Raw genomic sequence first — 24792 nt, forward strand, 5'->3', positions numbered from 1 at the left:
CTCATACTCTATACAGATTGGTTCTCCTTCAGGCCCTCGGACCACTGCACACTGGCAGAGTATGCCACCTGCACCCCTTTCGCAGTGCTAGAATCAGCTGCACTGCCAGATGGCACCTCCACACAGGCTGCGGAGCTGTTTGCACTCACTCAGGTTTGTATCATTGCTAAAGGTCACACTGCAAACATTTATACTGACTCCAGATATGCCTTCGGAGTCATCCATGATTTTAGCACACTCTAGAAACAGAGAGGCTTCATCACGTCAGCAGGGAGGCCACTACAACATGCTGTGCTGATCTCTAACTCCTGAAAGCAATCCTGTTACCCTCAGCCCTAGCAATTATCAAATGCACTGCCCATGTCTCTGTCACTGCAGTGTCACCCTCGGGAAAACCTCAGCTGATACAGCAGCCCGGGAAGCCGCACTGCACCCCACTACCTACGTCCTGCAGGCCCCTAGAATAGTGAAGGCTGCAGTATTCCCTGACCCCTGGCCGCTCCACAGCAGGAAAAGGACAGTTGGGCCCAAAATTGGGGCCATGCAATCAGCTTCCCTACAGCTGCTGGTACACCCTGATGGCTGCATCATTTGCCCAAGAGCCCATCTACACACACTGGCCCCAGCAGCTCATTGCATTGGCCACACTGGCAAGCGGGGCATGATATACAATGATGTGGTCCTGGTATGCACCGGGATTCACTGCTGCTGCCCAAGCCCTGCTGTCACAGTGCCTCATCTGCCTCCAGAACAATGCAGGAAAGCCTGTTGCCAAATACAACCATCTGCCAGTTCCTGAAGGGGCCTGTCAGCCACTTACAGATTGACTTCGCACACATGCCCCAAAAACCGGGTTATAAGTACATCCTGGTCATCATAGACATGTTCTCCAAATGGTTGGAAGCATTTCCCACAAGAAAGGATGATGCACGGTTAGTAAAATACCTCCTAAGGGATGTTATCCTCAGACTTGGGGTCCCTGGCAACAGAGATGGACAGGGGGACTCACTTGACTGCTCGGCTCACGACTGGCATTAGCGAGGCACTGGGGATACCATGGCAACCCCACATCCCCTACCAACCCCAGTGATCACGCATGATTGAACAGATGAATGGCGCCCTTAAGACCACATTGACCCAGATCACCCAGGAAACAGGAGTGACCTGGCCAGATGCCTTGCCACTTGCCCTTTATAACCAGACCTTGTACACTCACGGGGGCATTCCCTTAGCCTTAATCCCCTTAAACATCTGACATGGCTGAGTGGTGGCTGGAACCAGACAGGTCCCCTGAGTTTACCACACTAACAATACCACCAGCCAAGACCAAATACAGGGACAACAGCCCAGCCCGCTGGATGTCTGCAGGGTACCATCTGGACAAATGTGGTTTTTACCCAGCCTACAACCTCTCCCATGAGCCCACAGCCCTGACCATTGCTGACACTAATACAAACGGGCCATCTGCGGGATCCATCTGTTTGAAAAGCACACAGCCATCCAGACTGGAGGCTGGCTGGAGTCGGTGCGCAGACTCCCTGCTCCTAACTCCTGCAGCACGCCGATTCGCTGCAGAAGGCAGCATTTTAAACATACAGGTCCTCAACAGGACCAGCCAGAACACCACCTTCCTCACTGTTGGACAGGGACCCAGACCTGCTATCTCCGGACCTACAATGGCACCTGTTTCATCTATGGCCGCAAAGCCTATCCATGGCTGCAAAGCCTACCCATGGCTGCCGTTGTCCTGGACTGGGAGCTGCAGTACCATTCATCTATCACTCATCTATCAACCCTGCGGTTGCACATGGAAGCCCAAAAAATCGCTGCCACACTAGAGGTGGTGGCAAACTCCACAGCTGAAGCGCTCACCCAGCTGAATGCAGAGGTGGTTGCCATTCGCACTGTGACCCACAGAACAGGGTGGCCTTAGACTACTGGCTCGCTGCGAAAGGGGGCACATGCGCCCTCATTGGTGCTGACTGCTGCACTTACATTCCTGACCCCAGCTCCGGCTACATTGCCCCCTTCTCATCCCTCTCCTAAGCAAAAAAAAGGAGGAATTATGGGAAAAGATCTGCCACCCTGTCTAGGCCCACACAGAACATAGGAGAGCAAACTTGGCCAAACTATACCAGAAACACCCAGAATACCTCAGCAGGGACCAAGCAGGCTGACTAGTGAAACCAGACAGCACTTGCAGACAAGGGAATACACTTCCCAAAAACACATTAACAATACCCGGTCGACACAGCTGCCCAAAGCCCCGAGGGCAGTATCATAACACAGCAATACCAAAGCCACACAAAGAACAGCTCACTTCCTTTGCAACTTCATCCAAGGATATGCCATTCTTCCTCAAGTGTTGTGTCTAGTTAAGGCCTAACCAGTAATTTAGAAAGCTTTCCTTTTGCCTTTGTACTCTATGCCTCAATATTCTCAACCTGTTTTGTCATCTTTACAGGTCTTTCAAAGTAGACCTCTTAAAATAACATTTTGTGACAAGTATTCACAGCCTTGGGCCACTAGAATTAACTCATTTTCAATATCATAGTCCCAAATTACTTCATACAGAACAACCTCATTTATCTGAATGAGACAGATGGGAAATATTTTGTTTGGATAACTGATGGTTCGGATAACTGACATTTTTATGGAACCATGAGATCTTCAATCGGATAATATGAAATTCAGATAATTGACATTTGGATAACTGAAATTGTTCTGTATATGAACACAACAAAGAGGAAGATTGATCATTAGACCCCTCAAGCCTACTCCACTATTCACTAACGTCGCAACTCACCTGATTACTCCACATTCCAAATAGCCTGCTAACTTCTAAACCTCTTGCTTACAAAGGACATATCTATCTCTGCCTTAAAAAATTTAAAAACTCCATCGCTATCACATTGAGGAAGAAACTTCTAAAGAGGGAGAAAAAACTTTTCCATTTCTCTATCCCAAATTGTCAATCTTTTCTTTTTAAAAGTGATCCTTAGTTCTAACTCTCCACAAGTGGAAGCATCCTTTTTACATACACCTTATTAAGACTCCTCAGGATCTTAACCAAAAACCTGAAATTGTTGGAGAAACTCAGTGGGCCTAGCAGCATCGACAGATAGAAAGCAGAGTTAATGTTTCTGATCCAGTGACCCTTCTTATTGATCTTTTCATTACACAGGTTCCAGACCAGTCAGCACACCCTTACAGAAGTTACATGACATCACCATTAGAATTTCTGATAAAGGTTATCTACAGTCAGGCTCTCAGTGCTACAGAGTCAGTGTTGCATGTTCAGTCATGTAATGTGCAATATCAGTAAGCATAGAGTCTAATAATGTTAAGTCTGTGATACTATAGCAATGCAAATATTTAATGTTGCTTACAAACTTAAAAATATCTGTCTCAACAAAAACCATACTGTTGTGCCACGTGTCATGTGAGCTTTATGGGGCAAGTCTCATACAATATCATACTGTGGGCAATGTTTTACCCAAGAAACCAGACATGAAAAGCTAATGGTGAGGAGTTGGTACGAAAAGGTGATTGCAGCAGTAATGAGTTTTCTTTTATTGAACAGTCATTCCTTTTCATCTAGAGTTCAGTGCTGAGGATACAACTACAACCAAGCCTAAAGTGCTGCAACATGTATTGAAGCAAAGTAACATCAATGGAGGTGAAACGTTAGTGAGCACTTTTCTTTTGCACAAACACTAACTACAGATGCAAGCCTGCGACTTCTAAATAAATAAGAGAAGCCAATAGTAAAAGAATTAAAAACCAGAAAATGCATTACACTGCACAGAATTTTAGACAAACAGGAGGTTTGAAGAACACAGCAAGCCAGGTTGCATCAGGAGGTGGAGAAGTCGATATTTCGGGTATAACCCTTTTTCAGGACTGGGGGTGGGAATAAAGGGTACTACAAATAAAGTGTGTGTGTGTGTGTGTGTGTATATATGGGGTGGGCAGCAGAGTGGTGAAGTAAGTTTAGGTGAATACAGGTGGTGGGTATGACCTGGTTGGTTCATAGGAGGATTGAATCCTGTTAGTAACTGGAGGGAAAGATCAGGTGGCAGGCCTGGAAAGGGAGTCGGGAGATGGGTGGGAAGGTTATTTGAAATTGGAGAAGTCAATGTTGAGTCTTTGAGCTGTAGGCTGCCCATGCAGAAGATGAGGTGCTGTTCCTCCAAGGTGAGGTCTGATTCATTGTGGCAATGGAGACACCGGAGGACGGACATGTCAGAAAGGGATTGAGAAGGGGAACTGAAACCAACCCTTCCCTCCAGCTACCAAATTGATTCATTCTTTCTACTGATCAAGCAGATCATATCTGTATTTATCTATCAATATCTCACGACTCCACCCATAAACCTTCTCCCCGCTCCCTTTACCTGCAGCACCCCCTACCCCTTTTTCTGAAGAAAGGTTATACCCGAAAGTGATGCTGCTTGCCTCACTGCTCTTCCAGCCTCTTGCTCATCTACTTCAAATTCCAGCATCTGCAGCTTTGTTTGTCTCTAACAGAATTTTATACTGGCATTTTAAAGAGCACAGAGATACAAAGCAAGCATCTGACCATGGATTGGCTCACCATTAATGTTCTATCAGAATTTCAGTTATAGAAAGAAACAAAAATCTTTATCAGTTATTGATTTGGGAAGTAATGAAAGATGGGTAGAAACTCCTCCTGCTTTGGAAAATAAAAGTTTAACAACCTAAATCCTCTAGAATTTAGCTTCATGACCACAACGATTCTGACAATATCTTCTCAGATGTAGAAAATTAAGAAAGAGTCAAGTCTAGGTTACACAGGCTGAAGTTCATGTTGCAGCAACAACAGACTAGTGAAACAATCAATAAATTCATAGACAGGTGTTGATGCAAAATGTATGGAATGCGACTACAAAGCTAACAAAGCCGTCAGTTGCAGCACCAAAAAATCCAGACCACACCAGTGCATCTAACAATTACCTGACTAACATTTATGCAGGTAGATTTGATACTATCAGCAGCTGCGCAGTGTTACAGAATTTCTAAATGCATTCATATTCAAGAAATGCTCAAATTAGATTGGATTCATCAGGCAGAATATCATCATCTGAAAAGTTCAGCTGTTTGCAGCAGCTCCATTACTTGTGCTTAGAAGGAAGATGGCAGTATGTATTTATGTTTAAACCCAAGATGACGAAATGTGGCACAAAGCATTGCTTTCATAAGATTACTACTCTTACAGACCTTAATCCCAACTTCTCAGTGGCGAACATTTTTCTAACCAGAATGATTACTGGATCCATAAATTTTTCTCTGGAGTCACAGGAACTGATAAATTTTAGGACATCTTTCATTTGATATTGTTTCTTCAAGTTATTATTTGGATTATTTGACAAACAGGACATATCCTAACAATGAATTCATTAGGAATCTACAAGGTTCTCTCTATTATGACATTGCAATCCACAGAAAAATTATGAAATTAACAGTGGCAAGATAAAATGGCTATTTCCATATTCCAAACTATTGGTTAATAAACTGAGGAAGTTTGCTTTCATAAAACAGCTATTTGTTGTTAACCTAATGAGTAATTTGCTGAATTCGACCAGTTATTTGTATTGAACCTCTCTCAGCTGGAGACCTACTTAAGTGGTTAGATCACCAACCTGGTTAAATTTAAAATTTATTGTGACCAGTGGAGTTGGACTAGAAAAGCAAGCAGTGCATCTCTCTAACTTCAGGTCATAGCAAACATAGTTTCAAACAAACATTCATGTATACATACAATAAGGTAGGGTTGGATGTGAAGCCATTCTTCTGGCATTGTTCATATTCCTCTTGATCATCTGCCAAAGTGAACAGTTTACATTATTAAATGGAAAACAAATGTAGTGACATTTCTAAACCTTTTGATGCACACCAAATACAAGCACGTTAAAGATACTACATTTTGACACACAACTCAAAATGTCTGCAAATCGGGAAAACAATATGACTTGTACCAACAGTCCCTACATTAGATTCTATTTCTCTTTATTTTTCAGTTTAAGCAAAATTTTCTGTACTATAGGCAGCCCCCCTCAACAAATATTTTATTATGTTAAGAATAAGTTACACAACATGAGATCATTATTTCTGGTTGAACTATAGGGAGAAGCTGAACAGTTGGGGCTGTTTTCCCTGGAGTATCGGAGGCTGAGGGATGACTTTATATAGAGATTTACAAAATTATGGGGTGAGACCAGAACTAGAGGGCATAGGTTTAAGGTGAGAGGGGAAAGATATAAAAGAGACCTAAGGGGCAACTTTTTCCACGCAGAGGGTGGTACGTGTATGGAATAAGCTGCCAGAGGAAGTGGTGGAGGCTGATACAATTGCAACATTTAAGGGCATTTGGATGGGTATTTAAATAGGAAGGGTTTGGAGGGATATGGGCCAGGTGCTGGCAGGTGGGACTAGATTGGGTTGGGATATCTGGTCGGCATGGACAGGTTGGACCGAAGAGTCTGTATCCATGCTGTACATCTCTATGACTCTAATCTGGGTCAGTGCACTAACGTTGCAGAGCCAATTCACAGAATAAATTGTGCTCAGTTATGCATTTGATGCAACACAACATTTTCATTCTCAGAATTGTATATTTGAATTCTTTTGGCACTGTACAGGCCATTTTAAAGTAAAATTGACTGGTTTATATAGTTTTGAAACAAAACAACCCAAAATAAATGAATCACATTTATCAAGAGTGAGTAAACTAGTATTTCATTGTTGTACTGCATAGAACATGGAAAATTTGCAGGACATTTCACTCCCTCAGCCTTTTTCACCATTCGCTATGATTATGTCTGAACATCCAACTTCATTGCCTGTTCCTGTGCTTCCCTGATATCTCTTGATCTGTTTAGCCCCAAGTGCTATGCTCAATTCCTCCTTGAAATCATAATATTTTAGCCTTGAAAGCTTTCTGTGGAAGCAAATACCACAGGCTCACCACTCTCCAGGTGAAAAATCTTCTCATCTCAAGCCCAAGTGGTTTAACCCATATTTAAGGTTTTTGTGAAGATTTGCAGCTCATGCTGTGGATGAGGCAGTTGGTTAGTTTGCCAAGCTGCTGGGTTATCATGCATAGATTTCATGACTGTGCTGGGTAACAGCATCAATGCAACTTCCGTGAAGTGCTGCTGTTCTGTCCTGTTTGGTATAACCCAAATCCTTAGACTGTGATCCCCAGTTTTGGACTCTCCTGTCATTGGGAACATCCTTCCTTCTATCGAACCCATCTAGAATATCAGTTAAAAATCACACAACACCAGGTTATAGTCCAACAGGTTGAATTGGAAGCACAGTAGCTTTCGGAGTGAAGCTCCTTCATCAGTGATAGTGGAAGGCTCAATCCCAACAGAATTTATAGCAAAAATTTACAGTGTGATGTAATTAAAATTATACATTGAAAAATTGATTGTCTGTTAAGCCTTTCATCTGTTAGAATATAGTGATAGTTTCACTTTCATATGTAAATCATAAAACCTTTTTTTTAAAAAAGTCGCATTCTCGGGTTAGCTGTTCACAATGGTGATAGCTAGACAATATGTTGAAGGTGTTGGCCCCCTGTGTTCGCTGTCTATGCCATGATGTTTAGATTGAATCTAAACATCATGGCATAGACAGCGAACACAGGGGGCCAACACCTTCAACATATTGTCTAGCTATCACCATTGTGAACAGCTAACCCGAGAATGCGACTTTTTTAAAAAAAAGGTTTTATGATTTACATATGAAAGTGAAACTATCACTGTATTCTAACAGATGAAAGGCTTAACAGACAATCAATTTTTCAATGTATAATTTCAATTACATCACACTGTAAATTTTTGCTATAAATTCTGTGTTAGGATTGAGCCCTCCACTGTCACCTGAAGGAGCGTCGCTCCGAAAGCTAGCGTGCTTCCAATTAGACCTGTTAGACTATAACCTGGTGTTGTGTGATTTTTAACTTTGTACACCCCAGTCTAACACCGACATCTCCAAATCTAGAATATCATAGGTTTCAGTGAGATCCCTTCTCATTCTTCCAAATTCCAGTGAATATAATCCTAACCAACTCAACGCCTCCTTCTATGACAGTCTTGCCATCCCAGGAACCAGTCTGGCAAACCTTGCTGTATTCCCTCCACTGCAAGACCACCTTCCTCAGATAACTGACCAAAACGGAACACAATACTTCGGGTATGATCTCATCAAGGTCCTGTATATTTACAGCAAGACATCCTTGCTCCTATACTTAAATCATCTCTTTATGAAAGTCAACATATCAGTTGCCTTCTTGACCGCCTACAGCAACTGCATGCATTTCTTCTGTGACTGGTGTACCAGGACACCTAGGGCTCACTCCACATTTCACTTCCTTAATTTCTTTCCATCCATTTAGATAATAATCCACCTTCCTGTTTTTTTGCTCCTGAATTGGTTCCCCTCATTTTTTTTCACAATGTAATGCATCTACCATGCATTTGGCCACTCACTAAGCTTGTTCTGAAACATCTCAGCATCTATCCTCATATCACAACCTCCAACTCAGCAATGAGTTGATCAACTCTTGTCCACTCTAACTGCAGAGTACCTACACCCAAAAGGACTGAACTAGAACAGTTTTTCACAGCAGCTAAATAAACTTTTAATGATTTTTCAGGATGTGGGCTGTTGCTGGTACAACTGCTAAACACTATTACTTGCCAGAAATTGGTGGCAGGTTTGCTTGAATTGCTTGCTATGATCAGAACAGTTTAATACTTTTTAAATTAGACACATTGTCAACAACTTTGCTGAGGTTTCACATCTTGAAATAGGTAAGCCTAGTTTCTGAGAAGCTAGCTGAAAAGTCTGTTTCAGGATGCAGAGACATTGGGAAGGGTGGATTGCTGCAGGATGAATACAGCATGGCAGCTGCCCAGAAACCTTAAGTACGGTTGTATAAACATCTTTGGGGTTATACACAGCTTCACGATGCTATGGAGGCACTGTTTAGTTGATAAACATACTTCAGTTGACACATACAGTCAGTAACATCCTGAATATGTGGGAAGCCAGCAGGATCCACCTACCTTAGCACCAACTTATTTTACATACACAAAGTTGACATAACTGACTGCTGTGGTAAACAAAGCATTCATCTGTCAAATGCATTTGAAAGTGTCTGCTGACATCAATCATCTGACAAATTCTCACTGCAGTTGCACATCTCCAATTATTTAAAAATCTGCATGCACATAAAATATAAATCTGATCTTGTACATTTTAAAACAAATTATTGTTTTGCCAAAAGCTTGACAAACTCCGAAACATGAAAACAGAAGAGAAAATATAACTATTTCAATTTAGTTCTGAGGTTTCACAGCTTCTATGCATACTCCTGGGCATTAGCAAACATGTCTAAATTGAGACTGGAGGACGCCAATGAAATTAAGTAATGTTAATACAGAGAAGTTTTCTGACAGTGTAGAGGACTCTGGTAAGACCGCATTTGGAGTACTGTGTACAGTTTTGGTCTCCTTACTTAAGGAAACATTTGAAACAGGTCCAAGAAGGTTCACTCAACTGATTCTGGGCATGAAGGGGTTATGTTCTAGTAAAAGGTTAGATAGGTTGGGTTGGATCCACTGGATTTTAGAATAGTGATTTTATTATCGCAGGTGGTCTAAAAATTCAAATTATTTACTTTGTTATACTCCTGGGCATTAGCAATCCACATTTCACTTCCTTAATTTCTTTCCATCCATTTAGATAATAATCCACCTTCCTGTTTTTTTTGCTCCTGAATTGGTTCCCCTCATTTTTTTTTCACAATGTAATGCATCTACCATGCATTTGGCCACTCACTAAGCTTGTTCTGAAACATCTCCGCATCTATCCTCATATCACAACCTCCAACTCAGCAATGAGTTGATCAACTCTTGTCCACTCTAACTGCAGAGTACCTACACCCAAAAGGACTTAACTAGAACAGTTTTTCACAGCAGCTAATTAAACTTTTAATGATTTTTCAGGATGTGGGCTGTTGCTGGTACAACTGCTAAACACTATTACTTGCCAGAAATTGGTGGCAGGTTTGCTTGAATTGCTTGCTATGATCAGAGCAGTTTAATACTTTTTAAATTAGACACATTGTCAACAACTTTGCTGAGGTTTCACATCTTGAAATAGGTAAGCCTAGTTTCTGAGAAGCTAGCTGAAAAGTCTGTTTCAGGATGCAGAGACATTGGGAAGGGTGAATTGCTGCAGGATGAATACAGCATGGCAGCTGCCCAGAAACCTTAAGTACGGTTGTATAAACATCTTTGGGGTTATACACAGCTTCACGATGCTATGGAGGCACTGTTTAGTTGATAAACATACTTCAGTAACTTCCTTTTCGATTTCTGGTGTTTCAATCTTATAAAAATTGAGCAGCGAATCTTTAAGGTCAGATTATTGTAAAAGCAACTTCATAATTCAAGTAAAATGACAAAGTTATGGCTAAAAATATATAAGAAACAGGTATCAATAAAAAGATCATAAGACATAGGAGCAGAAATTAGGCTATTCAGTCCATTGAATGGCAGAGCAGACTCAATCACGGCTGCTAAGTTCCTCATCCCCATTCTCTCGTTTTCTCCCCACAACCCTTGATCCTCGTGATACTTGAGAACCTATCTCAGTCTTAAATATACTCAATGGCCTGGCCTCCACAGTCTTCTGTGGCAATGAATTCCACAGATTCACCACTCTCTGGCTGAAGAAGTTTCTCCTTATCTCCATTCAAAAAGGTCTTCCCTTTACTCTTTAGGTTGTGCCTTCGAATCCTAGTCTCTTCTACTAATGGAAATATCTTGCCAACACCTGCACTGTCCAGGCTGTTCAGTATTCTGTATGTTACAATTAGATTCCCTCTCATCCTTCTATACACTATTGAGTATAGACCCAGAGTCCTCAAACATTACTAATATGTTAAGCTTTTCATTCCTGGGACCATTCTCGTGAACCTCCTCTGAACACACTCCAAGGACAGTACATCCTGAGATATGGGGCCCAAAACTGCACATAATACTCCAAATGTGATCTGACCTGAGGCTTATAGAAACTCAGAAGTACATCTCTGCTTTTGTTTTCAAGTCCTCTCAAAATAAATGCCACCATTGCATCTGCCTTTATAACTGCTGATTCAACCTACAAGTTTACCTTGAGAGAATCCTAGACTAGAACTGCCAAGTCTCTTTGCATTTCAGACTTCTGAATTTTCTCCCCCTTTAGAAAATAGTCTACACCTCTATTCTTCCTAAGAAAGTGCATGACCTCACACTTTCCCCCATTGTGCTTCCATCTGCTACTTCTCTGCCCACTCTCCTAACCTGTCCAAATCTTCCTGCAGCCTCCATGCATCCTCAATGCTACCTGTCCCTCGACCTATCTAGCAAACCTAGCCAGCCCTCAGTTCCTTCATCAAGATCGCTAGTGTATAAAGTGAGAAGTTACATTCCCAACACTGAGCCTTGCTGAACACAACTTGTCACTGACTGCCATGCTAACAAGGACCCTTTTATCCCCACTCTGTTTTCTGCCAGACTGCCAAGCTTCTATCTAAACTAGCACCTTGCCTCTGACACCATGGGCCTTTATCATACTCAGTACCTCCTGTGCAGCATCTTGTCAAAGGTCTTCTTGAAGTCCAGGTAGATAACATCCATTGGCTCTCCTTAGTCTAACCTGCTCATTACTTCCTCAAAAGACTTCTAGCAGATTTGTCAGGCATGACCTCCCCTTGATGAAACCATGCTGACTTTGCCCTATTTTACCATACCCTTCACAACAAATTCAAGGATCTTACCCATGACAGTGGTTAGACGAGTTGGTCTATAATTTTCCATTTTTTGCCATACTTCCTTTTTAAATAGGTGTGTCATGTTAGTGATTTTCTAGTTCTCTGGGACCCTCCCTGATTCTAGCAATTCCTGAAAGATCACTACTAATGCCTTCACTATCTCTTTAGTTATCTCACTTAGAATTCTGGGGTGCAGTCCATCTGATCCAGGTGATTTTTCCACCTTCAGGCCATTCAGTTTTTCTAGCACCTTCTCCTTGGCGATGGCTACCATACTCAGCTCTGCCCCCTCACTGTTGAACTATTGGGATATTACCCGTGTCTTCTGCTGATGTGAAGTAATGTAGTTTCTCAGCCATTTACTTGTCCCCCACTACTATCTCTCCAGCATCAGTTTCCAACGGCCCAATGTCTACTTGTGCCCTTTATATATGTAAGAAGCTCTTACAGTCTTTTATATTATTGGAAAGATACTCTCATATTTAATCTCCTCACTTTTTTTTTATTGTCCTCTGTTGGTCTTTGAAAGCAAGATGAAAGAAAGTTCAGGCCTGGCTTACTGAAAGATTTCTACTTCCAAAGTGAAGGGGTTAATGTCAGATTCAGCAGCTGCAGCTGCTTTCATCATTGAATAGTTAGTATTTGCCTGTACATAGATTTAGTAGGCTGAGAGAGACAAGGAAGGTTCCACACTAGTTGTATGGTTAAGGCACTTGCAGATTGACTGGACACTTTCAACAGAACTATAGTCTATTTCCTTTTACTCCATTTGACTAAGAATCCTCTCTTTGATGGTATCACTCAGTATTCTCCCTTGAGAGTTCTGCACAAAATGGTTTCTCATAAGCTCTGTGCAATGCTTAAAATCGTTGCTCCCCCAAATCTGTCTGAACATGCTTTATGATGTCCAATCCATTCATTGTCTTTTAGTTAGGCAATTACCTTCAACTGCCTCAGTCATTAGGTTAAATGGCATGTGTTGCCAGGTTGTGGTGAGCTAGCAAGAACTAATTGTATCTTGATAATGGCTTCCCTGGAGGGTTCTGATTGCTTTTGCAAATGCTCACAATTTCATTAAAGTCTCTAGCAATTTCTTCAAGATAAGCAGAGGGTAGTCCTAATTCCAGCCTACATCCACGCGAACAGTCCGTTTTCTTTGGAGAAACCAGAATCTGGGAACTAGTTTGAGGATTAGAGGCCTCCTATTTAAGATAGAGGAGTTTTTCTTTCTTGGAGGTTTATTAGTCTGTGGAATTCTCCTCCCCAGACATAACAAGAGGCACAGTTATTGAACAATTTTAAAGATGAGTTAGAAATAATAGAGTTGCATGGTATAGAAACAGACCCTTCAGTCCGACTCAAGATGACCACATATCCTAAATTAATCTAGACCCATTTGCCAACATTTTGCTCATATCCCTCTAAACCTTTCCGATTCATATGCCCATCCAGATGCCTTTTAAAATGTTGAAATTGTACTGGCCTTCACCACTTCTTTTGGCAGCTCATTTCAGATACGCACCACCCTCTGTGTGAGAAAACATTGTTGGATAGATTCTAGATAAACAAGGGAGTTAAAGGTTATTGGAGGTACACTGGAAAGTGCAGTTGAGGGAACAATCTTGATCAGCCATGACCTTGTTAAACAGCAGAGTAGGCTTGAAGAGTCAAATTACTTAATCTTTGCATCCTCATTTCTTCATTGGCATGTTTGCGTGCAAGGCATGACTCTGGACATTTTATTTTCCACCCAATACTCACTAACTGCAATTTTGCTCAGGTTTCTTGATACTACACTGAAAACCATAAGGTACAGGAGCAGAATTAGGCCATTCAGGCTATTGAGTCTACTCCTCCATTCAATCATGGCTGACATTTTCCTCAACACCATTCTTTTGCCTTTCCTCTAATTCTTACTCCCTTAACTATTCAAGTACCTGTCTGTCTTAAATACACTCAATGACTTGGCTCCACAGCCTTATGTGGCAATGAATTCCACAGATTAATCACCCATTGGCTGAATAAATTCCTCCTTATCTCGTTGAAATTCTGCCTTGGTGTCAACAGCAGTCATTCTTACCTATTAGCAATACCCTTTGTTAACTCAGTATTTGTTTAAAATATATGGTTACTTAATAAATAGAAGGTGAACGGAATAAAGACAAAATCTTCATTCTCACCACAGACGCCCCTCTGCCAGTCTGCATGCTGCCCAGCCATGGCATGTTTATTGGTGTGCCAGGAACTGTGGGAGTATAAGGTGTGCTGCACTGCAAATCACCAAAATCATCTCGAGCATGAACAACCAGAAACTCATCAGATCTATGAGGAATTAGAAAAAAAAGTCAACTTTACCAGACAGAAACTATTCATTAACCAGAAATTCATATTTATTCAACAAATAGCTAATGATCCTTGCAAAGTATGTAGGAGTAATGCATAAGACAAACTCCACACCAACGAGTTTGCTAATCATTTTCAATCATGCCAGCAACCTACCAGATAAACCAATTAGTTCATTTTACCAACGTGGTGCTTATTAATAAGATAAAATAACTACTCCACTTCAAACACATACTCCATTATCTTGGCTCAACACTTCATTTTAAAAGAGGTAACAAGTGGTACCATAAACACCAAATTATTTTCTGGCAAGTTGGAGATTGTCTCAAACTGAGGTTTCTCCATTTCTTAGTATAACACATCTGACTGAGCTACAAACATAATCTTTATCCATAAATAAAATGAATTTTTTTGTGTTCAAAACAGTTTCAGTAATTTCTTCAGCAAGAATTTCCGTTTTTCTTTATGCAATGCCATGGGATATTACAAATGTAACCAGATGTTCTACCCTCTCATCCAAAAGATGGCACCTGGTATAGTTCAGTATTCCTTTACTGGCGCATAGTATCATACAGTGTGATTTACTATATCAAATCCTTTTAACATTTTATATAATCATTCGGAAAAGCTGTTAAGGGAACAGAAGTAAAGGTTTTGCAATCTGATCATCTGAGGCCCTAAATCAATCTGAGTTAAACTAAATTGTAATCTTCCATCCACAGTGCCAATATATCAACACACCTTCCTTCAGATGAAATACCTGAAAACTGATGTCCAGATGTGGTTTGAGGAAGGCTCTACACAAACTAAGCATAACTTTGCCCCAACCACAAAATATTTTAATTGATCATGGAGATTAAGCATTAGTATAGACTTATTAGCCTTTGAGATTTTATAATGATTTAGATTCCCATTTTATGAGCTGTATAAAAGTACCAACATTTTGCATTGCTACTTGAGAACTGTCTAACATGGGAACACATAACACAAAATTACAAATTTGAATAAAACAATTACTGAAGGCTAATGGACTCTACTGCGAGCTTATGAATTAGGATAGTCATCTGAGGAGCATTTCACATTGCACGGTCTTCTCAATTACACAGCAGAAAGTCAAAATAGCTCCCAAAGCACACCCTTTTGATTCCAGTTCAAACTCATCTTCAACCCAAGTGTAGATCTGGGTAGCCAGGATTGCAGACACATCTAGTTCCTGGATATCATGACTTGTGGCTATGGCAACACAGTTCCGATTAGCCTAAAAAGGTAGCAAAGCAGACCAGTCATATTTTGACACCAATATTAGAAAAAAACAAATTTTATTAAATTGAAAGTGGATTAATATTCCTCTTTTAAAATAAGTATTTATTAGCTTTCATTTGAAAAAGCACATGAACTTACTTTTACAGTGATTAAACTGGCACTTTTTGATGAAATTATGTATTCACTTACTTTATTAATTGCAAATGCTGTAATGATGTCAGATTCTTTATGCACAATCCTTGCCCTTCCACCAGGGTAACCAGAATCAGCTTCCACCTTTGTGAAACAAAATGGAAAAAGACCACATTCTGTACTGTAATAACTCCACCTATTGCCTTATGGTACTAAAGTATAATCCAACATTAGAACTATATAGCAAAAGCTTTCCAACACATTTTTCCCCAAGACATTCATCTTCATCAATTGGTGCATGGCTAGACAAGACCAACAAGAGAAGATTTTTACTGAGAGATAACCACTTGGGAAGTAAAATTATGTTGTGCAGTCGTAACATTGATAGACATACTGTATAACCAAAATGGCACACTGGGTTCGATTTTGCATTCTGGATAAGTGTTATTTTTCCCCACTTTGGATTTCAGGTTTTTGCAATACCAATTTTATCCTTTTAGTTTGCATTTCAACCCATGATGCTAGTACTACTGTTGACTCCTGAGCTGGAAGTGACTGTTACATCAAAGACTGACCATATTCTGGGGCAAAATAAATTTTGTTGGTAACGTGATAAATTGCAGATTGAGTCATATTTCTCACCTGAGGAACAAATGAGACTAACTCTGCACGTTGTGTTATGAAGTAAGTTCGACCTCAACTTTTATAAAGCACTTGTAATGAATATTGCAAAGCTTTTCAGAGAAGGGTGAAAAAATGGATAAGTAGATGAAATTTATGGACATTGTGCAGAGGGAACAGATAATTATTAGGTGCTGAGAATCTTTTTTTAAAGAATGTACAGACAAAATGAGAAGCGTGGGTTAGAGTTTGAGATGATCTAGGGTCAGGTGACTGAAGGCTTTGTCTTTGGAATAAGTGGAAAGATTTAAAGAAGGGTCGAATGGTTTAGGGAAGAAAGGACGACTAGAGGAAATTGTAATGTTAGACTGGAGCAAGGTGAAGGCAGCATTTACTACAATGTGGCAGAGAGTCTCAGTGCAAATAAATGCTGCTTTTCCATACAACGTAGGACTTGTAAGCAAGACAAGAATTTATTATTCCTTCAAACTACCCTTAAAAAGCATGCAGTGACCGCTAGTTCTGACTACAGCTGCAGCCAAAAGAATATGTTTACCATAAAATGCCCACCTTTCTGTAAAAGTTACTTAGCTAGTCCCACTGCTCTGCTTTTTCCTGTAGCCCTCAAAGTTGGCCAGTTCAGTTTGAAATAATTGAATTAATTGCCACCACACTCTCAATTACAGCATTCTAAATCTTTAGGGGAGGAGACTGTTGAGTGGTATTATCACTGGGCTGTTAACCCAGAGATCTAGGTGACATCCTGGGTTCCACCCCACCATGGCAGATCGTGTAATTTGATTTCATTAAAATTCTGGAAGTACGAGTCTAAAGATGACCATGAATCCATTGTCAATTGTCAGAAAAACCCATCTCTCTCACTAACACCCTTCAGGGAAAGAAACTTCCAACCTTACCGGTCTGACTTTGATGTGTGTCTGGAGTCACATCAATGTGGCTTAATTTTAACTGCCTTCTGGGTAATTAGGGATGGGCAGTAAATGCTGGCCTAGTCAAAGATGCCCTCACCCGTGACTAAATAAACACCAGTCCATAAAACAAACTTTTTCGTAATGCCACTATTGCTTTTTCTTTTGCCAATCATCTTTAATCTGTTTCCTTGGTGGTGTAGTGGACAGCAAAGGTTACTTCAGAGTATAGCAGGATCTTGATCAGATGAGCCAATAAGCCAAGGAGTAGCAGATGGATTAAATAAATGTGAGGTGCTGCATTTCTGAAAGGCAAATCAGGACAGGATTTGTACACTTAATGGTAAGGTTCTGGGAAGTGTTGCTGAACAAGGATCCTGGAGTGCAAGTTCATATTCCTTGAAAGTGGAGTTGCAGTTAGATAGAATAGTGAAGGGGGCATTTGGTATGCTTGCCTTTTTTGGTCAGAGCATGGAGTACAAGAGTTGGGAGGTCATATTACAGCTGTACAGGACATTGGTTAGGCCACTTTTGGAATAATGCGTGCAGTTCTAGTCTCCCTGTCATAGGGGGATGTTGTGAAACTTGAAAGGGTTCAAAACAGATTTACAAGTATGTTGCCAGAGTTGGACGATTTGAGCTATGGGAAGAGGTTGAACAGGCTGGGACTATTTTCCATGGAGATGTCCGAAGCTGGGGGGAGTGAACTTATAGAGGTTTACAAAATCATTTCAGGCATGGATTGGGTAAATAGACAAGGTCTTTTTCCCTGGGATGAAGGAGTCCAAAACTAGAAGCATAGGTTTAACATGAGGGGAGAGAAAACTTAAAATGGACCTCAGGGATAACTTTTTCACGGAAGGTGGTACGTGTATGAAAATAGTTGATTGAGGAAGTGGTGGAGGCTCGTACAATTACATCATTTAAAGGGATGGGTATATGAATAGGAAGGGTTTAGGGGAATAGGAGCCAATGGCAAATGGGACTAGATTTATTTCTGATATAGACAAGTTGGACAGAAGCATCTGTTTGCATGCGATAGATCTTTCTGATTCTATGGCCCTTGTCAATGCAAACAGTTTCTCCCTGTATTCTCTGTCCAGACTCAACGCTCAAGTTGAGGTCAAAGAAGTGTTTGATGCATTTTAATCACATCCTTCAATGCTTTTATACTCTGAATGTTTCTATTTTGAAAGCCCAAGATCTACATGCCACATTAACCACTTTCACAACTGTTCCTGCCACCTCCAATAACTTATGCACATGTACACCCGCATGCCTTCGTTCCATATCCCTTTTAGAATTGCATGTTTTACTTTATATTTCCTTTCTTCATTCTTTCAAAATGTAATACTTCATTCTTCTCAGTATTAAACTTAACTGCCATGTGTCCATCAAATCTACCAAATCATTTAAGCTCTCTTTAAATCCGTAACTAACCTCCTCAGAGTTCATAATAGTACCCACTTTGGTTAAATCTGCAAAGTTTGAAATGCTCAAGCCCAGATCAATAATATCAACAAAAGGAAATGAGTGGCCATAATCATGGCCCACGGAGGCCCCACTGCATGTCTTCTTCCAGTTCTGCAACCAATTTCCTATTTATTAAACCACTGGGTTTTATACCCCAGGTTTCAATGTAGTTCTCAAACCTGTTTTGTTCCACTTGGAAGGTTTTGTGGAAGTTCATGTAATATCAATCATAATACCATTCAAAAATAAAATCAACATTCCTAACTATAATTTACCATGAACAAATCTGAGAAATACTTTGGGAAAAGAATAGAAAATTGAAGTTTTTTTTGACTAAAGACAATCTTGAGCATAATTCTTCAACTTGTTTTGTCTGTCAGTTGGTATGGCTGTTCTCTATGAGGGAACATGCTCTTCATCAGTTGCCAAAATAATTTTTAGCTTTTTCAATATGCCAGAGAAGCATATTTTAAACTGCAATGATAAATAGCAACCTTACCAGATACTAAGAAAATCACAGAATTGCAAGTGTAAAAATTTTTTAGGATAAAAGAAAAACCCATACCTGTTTAATGCAACTCACTGGCACATCATGTATAACAAAATGTATATATTTCAAAATACATGATATGGTGGGTACTATTCCCTTGACCACTAATTTCATGTGTGGTCTCCCCAGGTACTTAACCTGTAAGTTTATTTGAAATCAGTTTTTTTTTAAAAATACAGACTCAGCGAGTGATTAGTCAAATTATGTTGAACTTAATGCTGACCTTGTATTGCAGTAGAACTGTGTAGCCTGGGGAGAACACTACAGCCAGAGATGGTTATTAACAATTGAGCTGTACCTTGTTGACGCTAGGTTCCTCCATCATAGAATTTCTGTTTGTTTCTTTGGAGGTATCTACTGACTACATCAAGAACAGCCACAAGACAAATTGTTTTAAAAAAAATGAATTAAGCACGGATTAGAAAATATTACTCAAGTTGAAACTTTCTGATTTAGGCCCGAAAATGATCGCAGATATTTAACAACAGACATTTTGTATAGATATTGCACCATTTACTGTTTCTACATGAAAGTCTTAAAGTCAGAGCACGAAAACAAACCCTTTGGTCCAACTCGTCCATGCTGACCAGACATCCCAATCTGACCTAATCCCATTTGCCAGTATTTGGCCCATACTCTTCTACCTGGTCCTTCCATGACAACAGTAAAGCAAGTACATGAGCACGTCTACTTGCTCAGAAGGCGAGGGAAATACAGCATGTCCACAATGACTCTTACCAGTTTTTATAGATGCATCATTAATAGCATCTTATCGGTTGCATCACAGATTGGTGTGGCAACTGCTCTGCTCAAGATCACAAGAATTTACAGAAAGTTGTGAACACAACCCGGTTCATCACACAAATTAGCCTTCCTACCACGAAGTCCACACTTCGTGCTCCCTCAGGAAAATAGCCAACATAATCAAATACTCCTCCCATCTGTCATACCCTCTTCCATTAATCAGAAGATACAGAAGTTTGAAAGCATGTATAACAGATTCAAGAACACCTTTTCCCTGTTGTTATCAGGCTTACAAACCCCTATTAGACTATTGAATTAAAACATAGCACACAATCTTACTGATAAAACTTGACTGGCCATTTCTACCTTTTTTCCCAAAAGAATTATGTTAGACATTTGGGACAAGTGTTTCAATCTTTTAAAATCAGCCTAAATAAATTGTTTTAAAATCCAAGAAACATTTAAAATCAATATAAGCATCAAGTGAGCATTAGAACATTTAGGAGTTATAAGACAATGCAACTATAAAATAGCAGGGGAAAACCATATACAAAGGAACCTTGATTATCTGAATATCGATTATCCGAATTTTGGATTAACAGAAGATGATCTCAAGGTCCTGATAGAAACATTACATCAAAGAGATGTTTCCAACTCCGATTGCGCCTTTTGTTTACAAAGATTCAAAGTGGACTCAGCTTACTGAAATGCTGCCCCAAACATCGATGGGAGCCCAGGCACGGTCTCTAAATGGCTGACCACTCGCCATCTCTTTCTCTCTCTCTCCCTCTCCCTACACTTTCCCTGGAGTTCTACACAGAGTACCCTAAATCCCCCCTTCCCCAGATAATCTTTCCAACATTGTCAGGAGGGCAAAGGTGGAACTTGTTAAAATGTTGCAGTAAAAGTGTGTGTGTGACTGTGCGCGTGTACGAGGCTGCATGCATGTGCATGTGCGCGCGTGCGTGCTGTATTTTGAGACTCACCCCCCCCCCCCCAACGGCAGCAGCAGTCCTGCTGTTGATGTCCAGTCCAGCTGCGTGGCGTGGGGGGGGATTAAATGAGGTATGGAGTTGGACAAGATTGGGGGTGTGGGTGGAGTTGGATGGGGTAGGGGGCAGGGTGCTGGATGGGGTTGGGGGGGCACACGGGGCGGACTGGGAGTGGGGGCTTGTGCGCAGCTGCCTAGTCTCTTGAACTGGGAGCAAACGTAGCAAGAGCTGTGTCAATCCCATTGAACTGATGGGGGGGGCAGGTGGGATGTGGGAGGCTTCAGCAATGCTGCAGGTACCTTACATACATGTGTATGTCTCTGCTCAGAAACAAACTCTGAGACAGAGAGAAGGATCAAGACAGGCAGAGCGAGGAAAAAGGCAATGTCAGAAAACTCGGAGGCCCAGAGGGGAGGCATTGAATCAATTAACCAAATAATCAATGATCCAAAAAAAATGCTGCCCACCCATCTCGTTTGGATAATCGAGGTTCCTCTTTAGTCTGTCAAGTTGTCTCCACCATTTTATGTGACCACAGCAGATTTTGGACATCGACTCCCCTTGCTGCCTTTTCCCTATATTCCTCAATTCCGGGAGACACCAAATACCTGTCTAACACAGTTTTAAATATACAGAGGAACCTTGATTATCCGATAATTGATTATCTGGCAAGATTGCAAGGTCCCGATACTTGACTAAACGGTGTTATCCAGCTTTCGATTATCCAGCATTCAATTAACCAAATGAAACACTTCCTGCCCGTGTCTTTCAGATAGTCAAGGCTCTTCTGTATTCAGTGGTGGCACATCCACAACCCTCTGCAATGGGAAATTCCAAAGTGTCATATTCCTTTAAATCAAGTAACTTATCCTCATCTTGAGTGATTGGTCCCTTATCCCAAAAGTACTGCTCTCTTGTTACAGATTTCCCAGTCAGTGGAAAAAAAGTCTCAGCAATAAATCTGCACAGTCACCTCATCAAAGGAATATTTCAATGAGATCATTTTTCATTCTTCTCTAGAAAATACTCAGTAACCACTTAGTCAGCAATTCAAGAACTAGAACTGAAGAAGTTTGTTCCTTTAAATTTAAAAGGGTATAGCAAACTATGAGAAAGAATGTAGGTGATATACCATCTAGTGGAGTTGACAGATATATGGTAATTAAGGTTCAAATTAGATAAAGGTGTGCAAAATACTTTGGGAAAAGAATAGAAAATAAATGCCATAAATCGTACGATTTTCAATGGAATTGAAAATCAAAAGGTTTAGGTCAATTTAAGTCTTTCAAAAATAGGTAGGAAAATGGAAGCACAGAAAAGGGTCACCGGACCCAAAATTTGATTTCTCCTCACAGATGCTGCCAGACCTGCTGATCCAACTTCTGCTTTTGTTTCTGAGTTACAGCATCCACAGTTCTTTGATTTTTTAAATGGAAAATTATTATTGGCTTTATATTTAGTGGTACTGAATACAAAAAGCAATAATCAAATATTAGTTGCAATATAGTCAGAATGCTCATTGCAGTCTCACAGACTAAACGATGGATGGGATACTGGAACTGCAACAATAATTTACTAAAATGTTGCAGAGGATGAAAGATTAATTGCAAATGGCACCTGATGTGTGGGGGGGTTTGGGCTGAAGGGGATTGACTACCTTTAGCTTCGCAGAGGAAGGCCGCGAGGAGAAGATTCATGAATGGTTGAATCTAGAGGTGATAAAAGATAGGGATGAAAATTTTGTTAACACGGGTTGAAAGAGGATGAAGGCAAGGCAATGTTAAGAAAAAAGCAAGTACACTGCTGGAAAGACTAAGGGAGCGGAAATTCAGCTCATGTGAAAGTGAGGGTTGAGAACAATTTGAGAAATGGAAAAGCAATCAGGAAAAAAAAAGGTACAAGGTCTGTGGTGAGGTCAACCAAAATGGCTTCATTCTTACCAATGCACAGTCGTTAAGATCTTGTGTCTCATCCAATTTACATGCAGAAGGATTATGAGATAAGTTTCAGTGCTGGCAGAACACAAATGGAAACTGATCCATGACTGCATCTGAAACTGTCTCCACGATAGTTTTATTGACCTACCCTTCTCCATCAGCAAAATGATAAAATGAACTGCAATCGCATCAAATGGCTTTGACTTACCAATAACCTGTTCACTGATACTTAATTTGGGTTCCACCAGCATCACCCTACTCCTGTGCTTCATTACAGCTTTGGTCCAAATATGGACACAATAGAATTCAGAGATGAAGTAGAAGTGTGATTATCCTTGATTTCAAGGCAGCATGACTGATTGTGACATCAAGGAAACGGAGTACAACTGAACTCAATAATAATCAGGAGAAATGTTACAATGGTTGGATTCATACCTAGCTCAAAGGACGATAGTTGTTCTGAAGAAGGGTCACTGGAGCAAAACTCTAACTCTCTTTCCTCTCCACAGAAGCTGCTTGATATGAATTTCTCCAGAAATTTCTCTTTTTGTTGTGGGCAACAGTTGTGTTTATTGGAAGTCAATTACCTCAGTCAGGACAATACTGCTCTTCCTCACAGCATTATTAACCCACTTTATTACTTTGTTAATAACTTTTCCACATCAAAAGGTCAGGAGTCCAGATGTCAATGATTACACAGCCGAACAAACTTCACTTGAATTTTGATGGGATTGCTATTGCTGAATCATCTGTCAGCACGCTGGTAGTCACCTTGACAAATGTAGGTTGACCAGCTATATAGACACAGTGGCTACAAAGCAGCCCTAAAGACAGGTATACTATGAGTAATAGTTTAGTTTCTGACTTTCTAAAGCCTGTTGACAAAGCATAAATCAGAAGTGTGATGAAATACTTCTTGGGTGAGTTCAGTTCTAAAAGAACTCAGATGTTCAGCATTATCCAGACAAAACCTTCTCATTTATTAGCACATGATCCACCACCCTCAGTACTTACAGACTGGTGTGCTGGTGCCTTATGTACCACCTACAATAGGCACTGTACTAACTTGCCAAATCTTGTTTGGCAGCAATTTCCAAACCAGTGACCTCTATCACTAGAAGAACAAAGACACAGTTGGCACCATCACACAGCATCCTGACTTGTAAATACATTGTTCTTTTATCACTCTACCTACAGCACTGAGAGAGTGCTCATGCCACAATGCAGCATTTCACAAAGCAGTGAATGGAAATTAATGGTGGCTTTTCCAGTGATGTTCAGGCCCTGCCAATGGGGAAAATTTTAAAATAGCTGAATTAAATACCTCCGCTGCAATGGTCAGATTTATATTACTGTCTCTGGATTATTAATCCAGGCTTCTGGTTTACCAATCAAGTAACAAAGCCTCGAAACTACTGCACCTGATTTCTTAACTCCAAAAGGTTTAGTGGTTGGTTAGTATTAGAATTATACAAGCAAATAAAAACAAAACCGATACAGGAGGCACAGATAGATACATAAACACAAATAAAGACACCAACTTGCTTTGCAACAGCTTAACTTCAAAATAAGTAATGAGAACTTCACACGTGCCCTGAAAAATTTGCATGTAAACTATTTTCTTTCAACTTGTTTTGATGCATCATTATTTTCAATTTATTTCAAGCATTTCACAATACTAGTAATGCTTAATTAGTAGAATTCATCTAATGTAAGTCATTATAGAGTTGGTTAATTCCTGACAATACTCCTTCAACATCTTTAAAAGGATAACACTGACGCATGACTGCTTAACCATGAGCAAACACCTTGATTTCTCATCTTATGGTGAGGTCACTGATGAAGCAGCTACAAATGACTGGGGGTGGGGCACTACTTCGGAGCCAGAGTGGGCTCTTGTGGTACAGTGCTGTTCCTGCCTTTGGGTCAAGAGGCATGGGCTCACGAGCCACCTGCT

General features: G+C 40.5%; 1 protein-coding gene across 3 annotated transcripts in view; it reads right to left on the reverse strand.

Annotated features, from left to right (window-relative positions):
* Positions 1–24792, reverse strand: part of dmxl1 (Dmx like 1) — a 233485-nt gene that overhangs the window by 24945 nt on the left and 183748 nt on the right. For all 3 annotated transcript variants that reach the window (XM_043711450.2, XM_043711440.2, XM_043711459.2), the window contains 4 exons: positions 15647–15733; positions 15331–15452; positions 14032–14173; positions 5783–5843 (listed from right to left, as the gene is read on the reverse strand). In XM_043711450.2, coding sequence (XP_043567385.2) covers positions 5783–5843; positions 14032–14173; positions 15331–15452; positions 15647–15733 — 412 coding nt within the window. The remainder of the gene's footprint in view (positions 1–5782; positions 5844–14031; positions 14174–15330; positions 15453–15646; positions 15734–24792) is intronic.

Source organism: Chiloscyllium plagiosum, unplaced genomic scaffold (assembly GCF_037043375.1).
Source record: "Chiloscyllium plagiosum isolate Xiang-an unplaced genomic scaffold, Cpla_swu_hap1 HiC_scaffold_2, whole genome shotgun sequence".
NCBI classification, from domain to species: Eukaryota; Metazoa; Chordata; class Chondrichthyes; order Orectolobiformes; family Hemiscylliidae; genus Chiloscyllium; species Chiloscyllium plagiosum.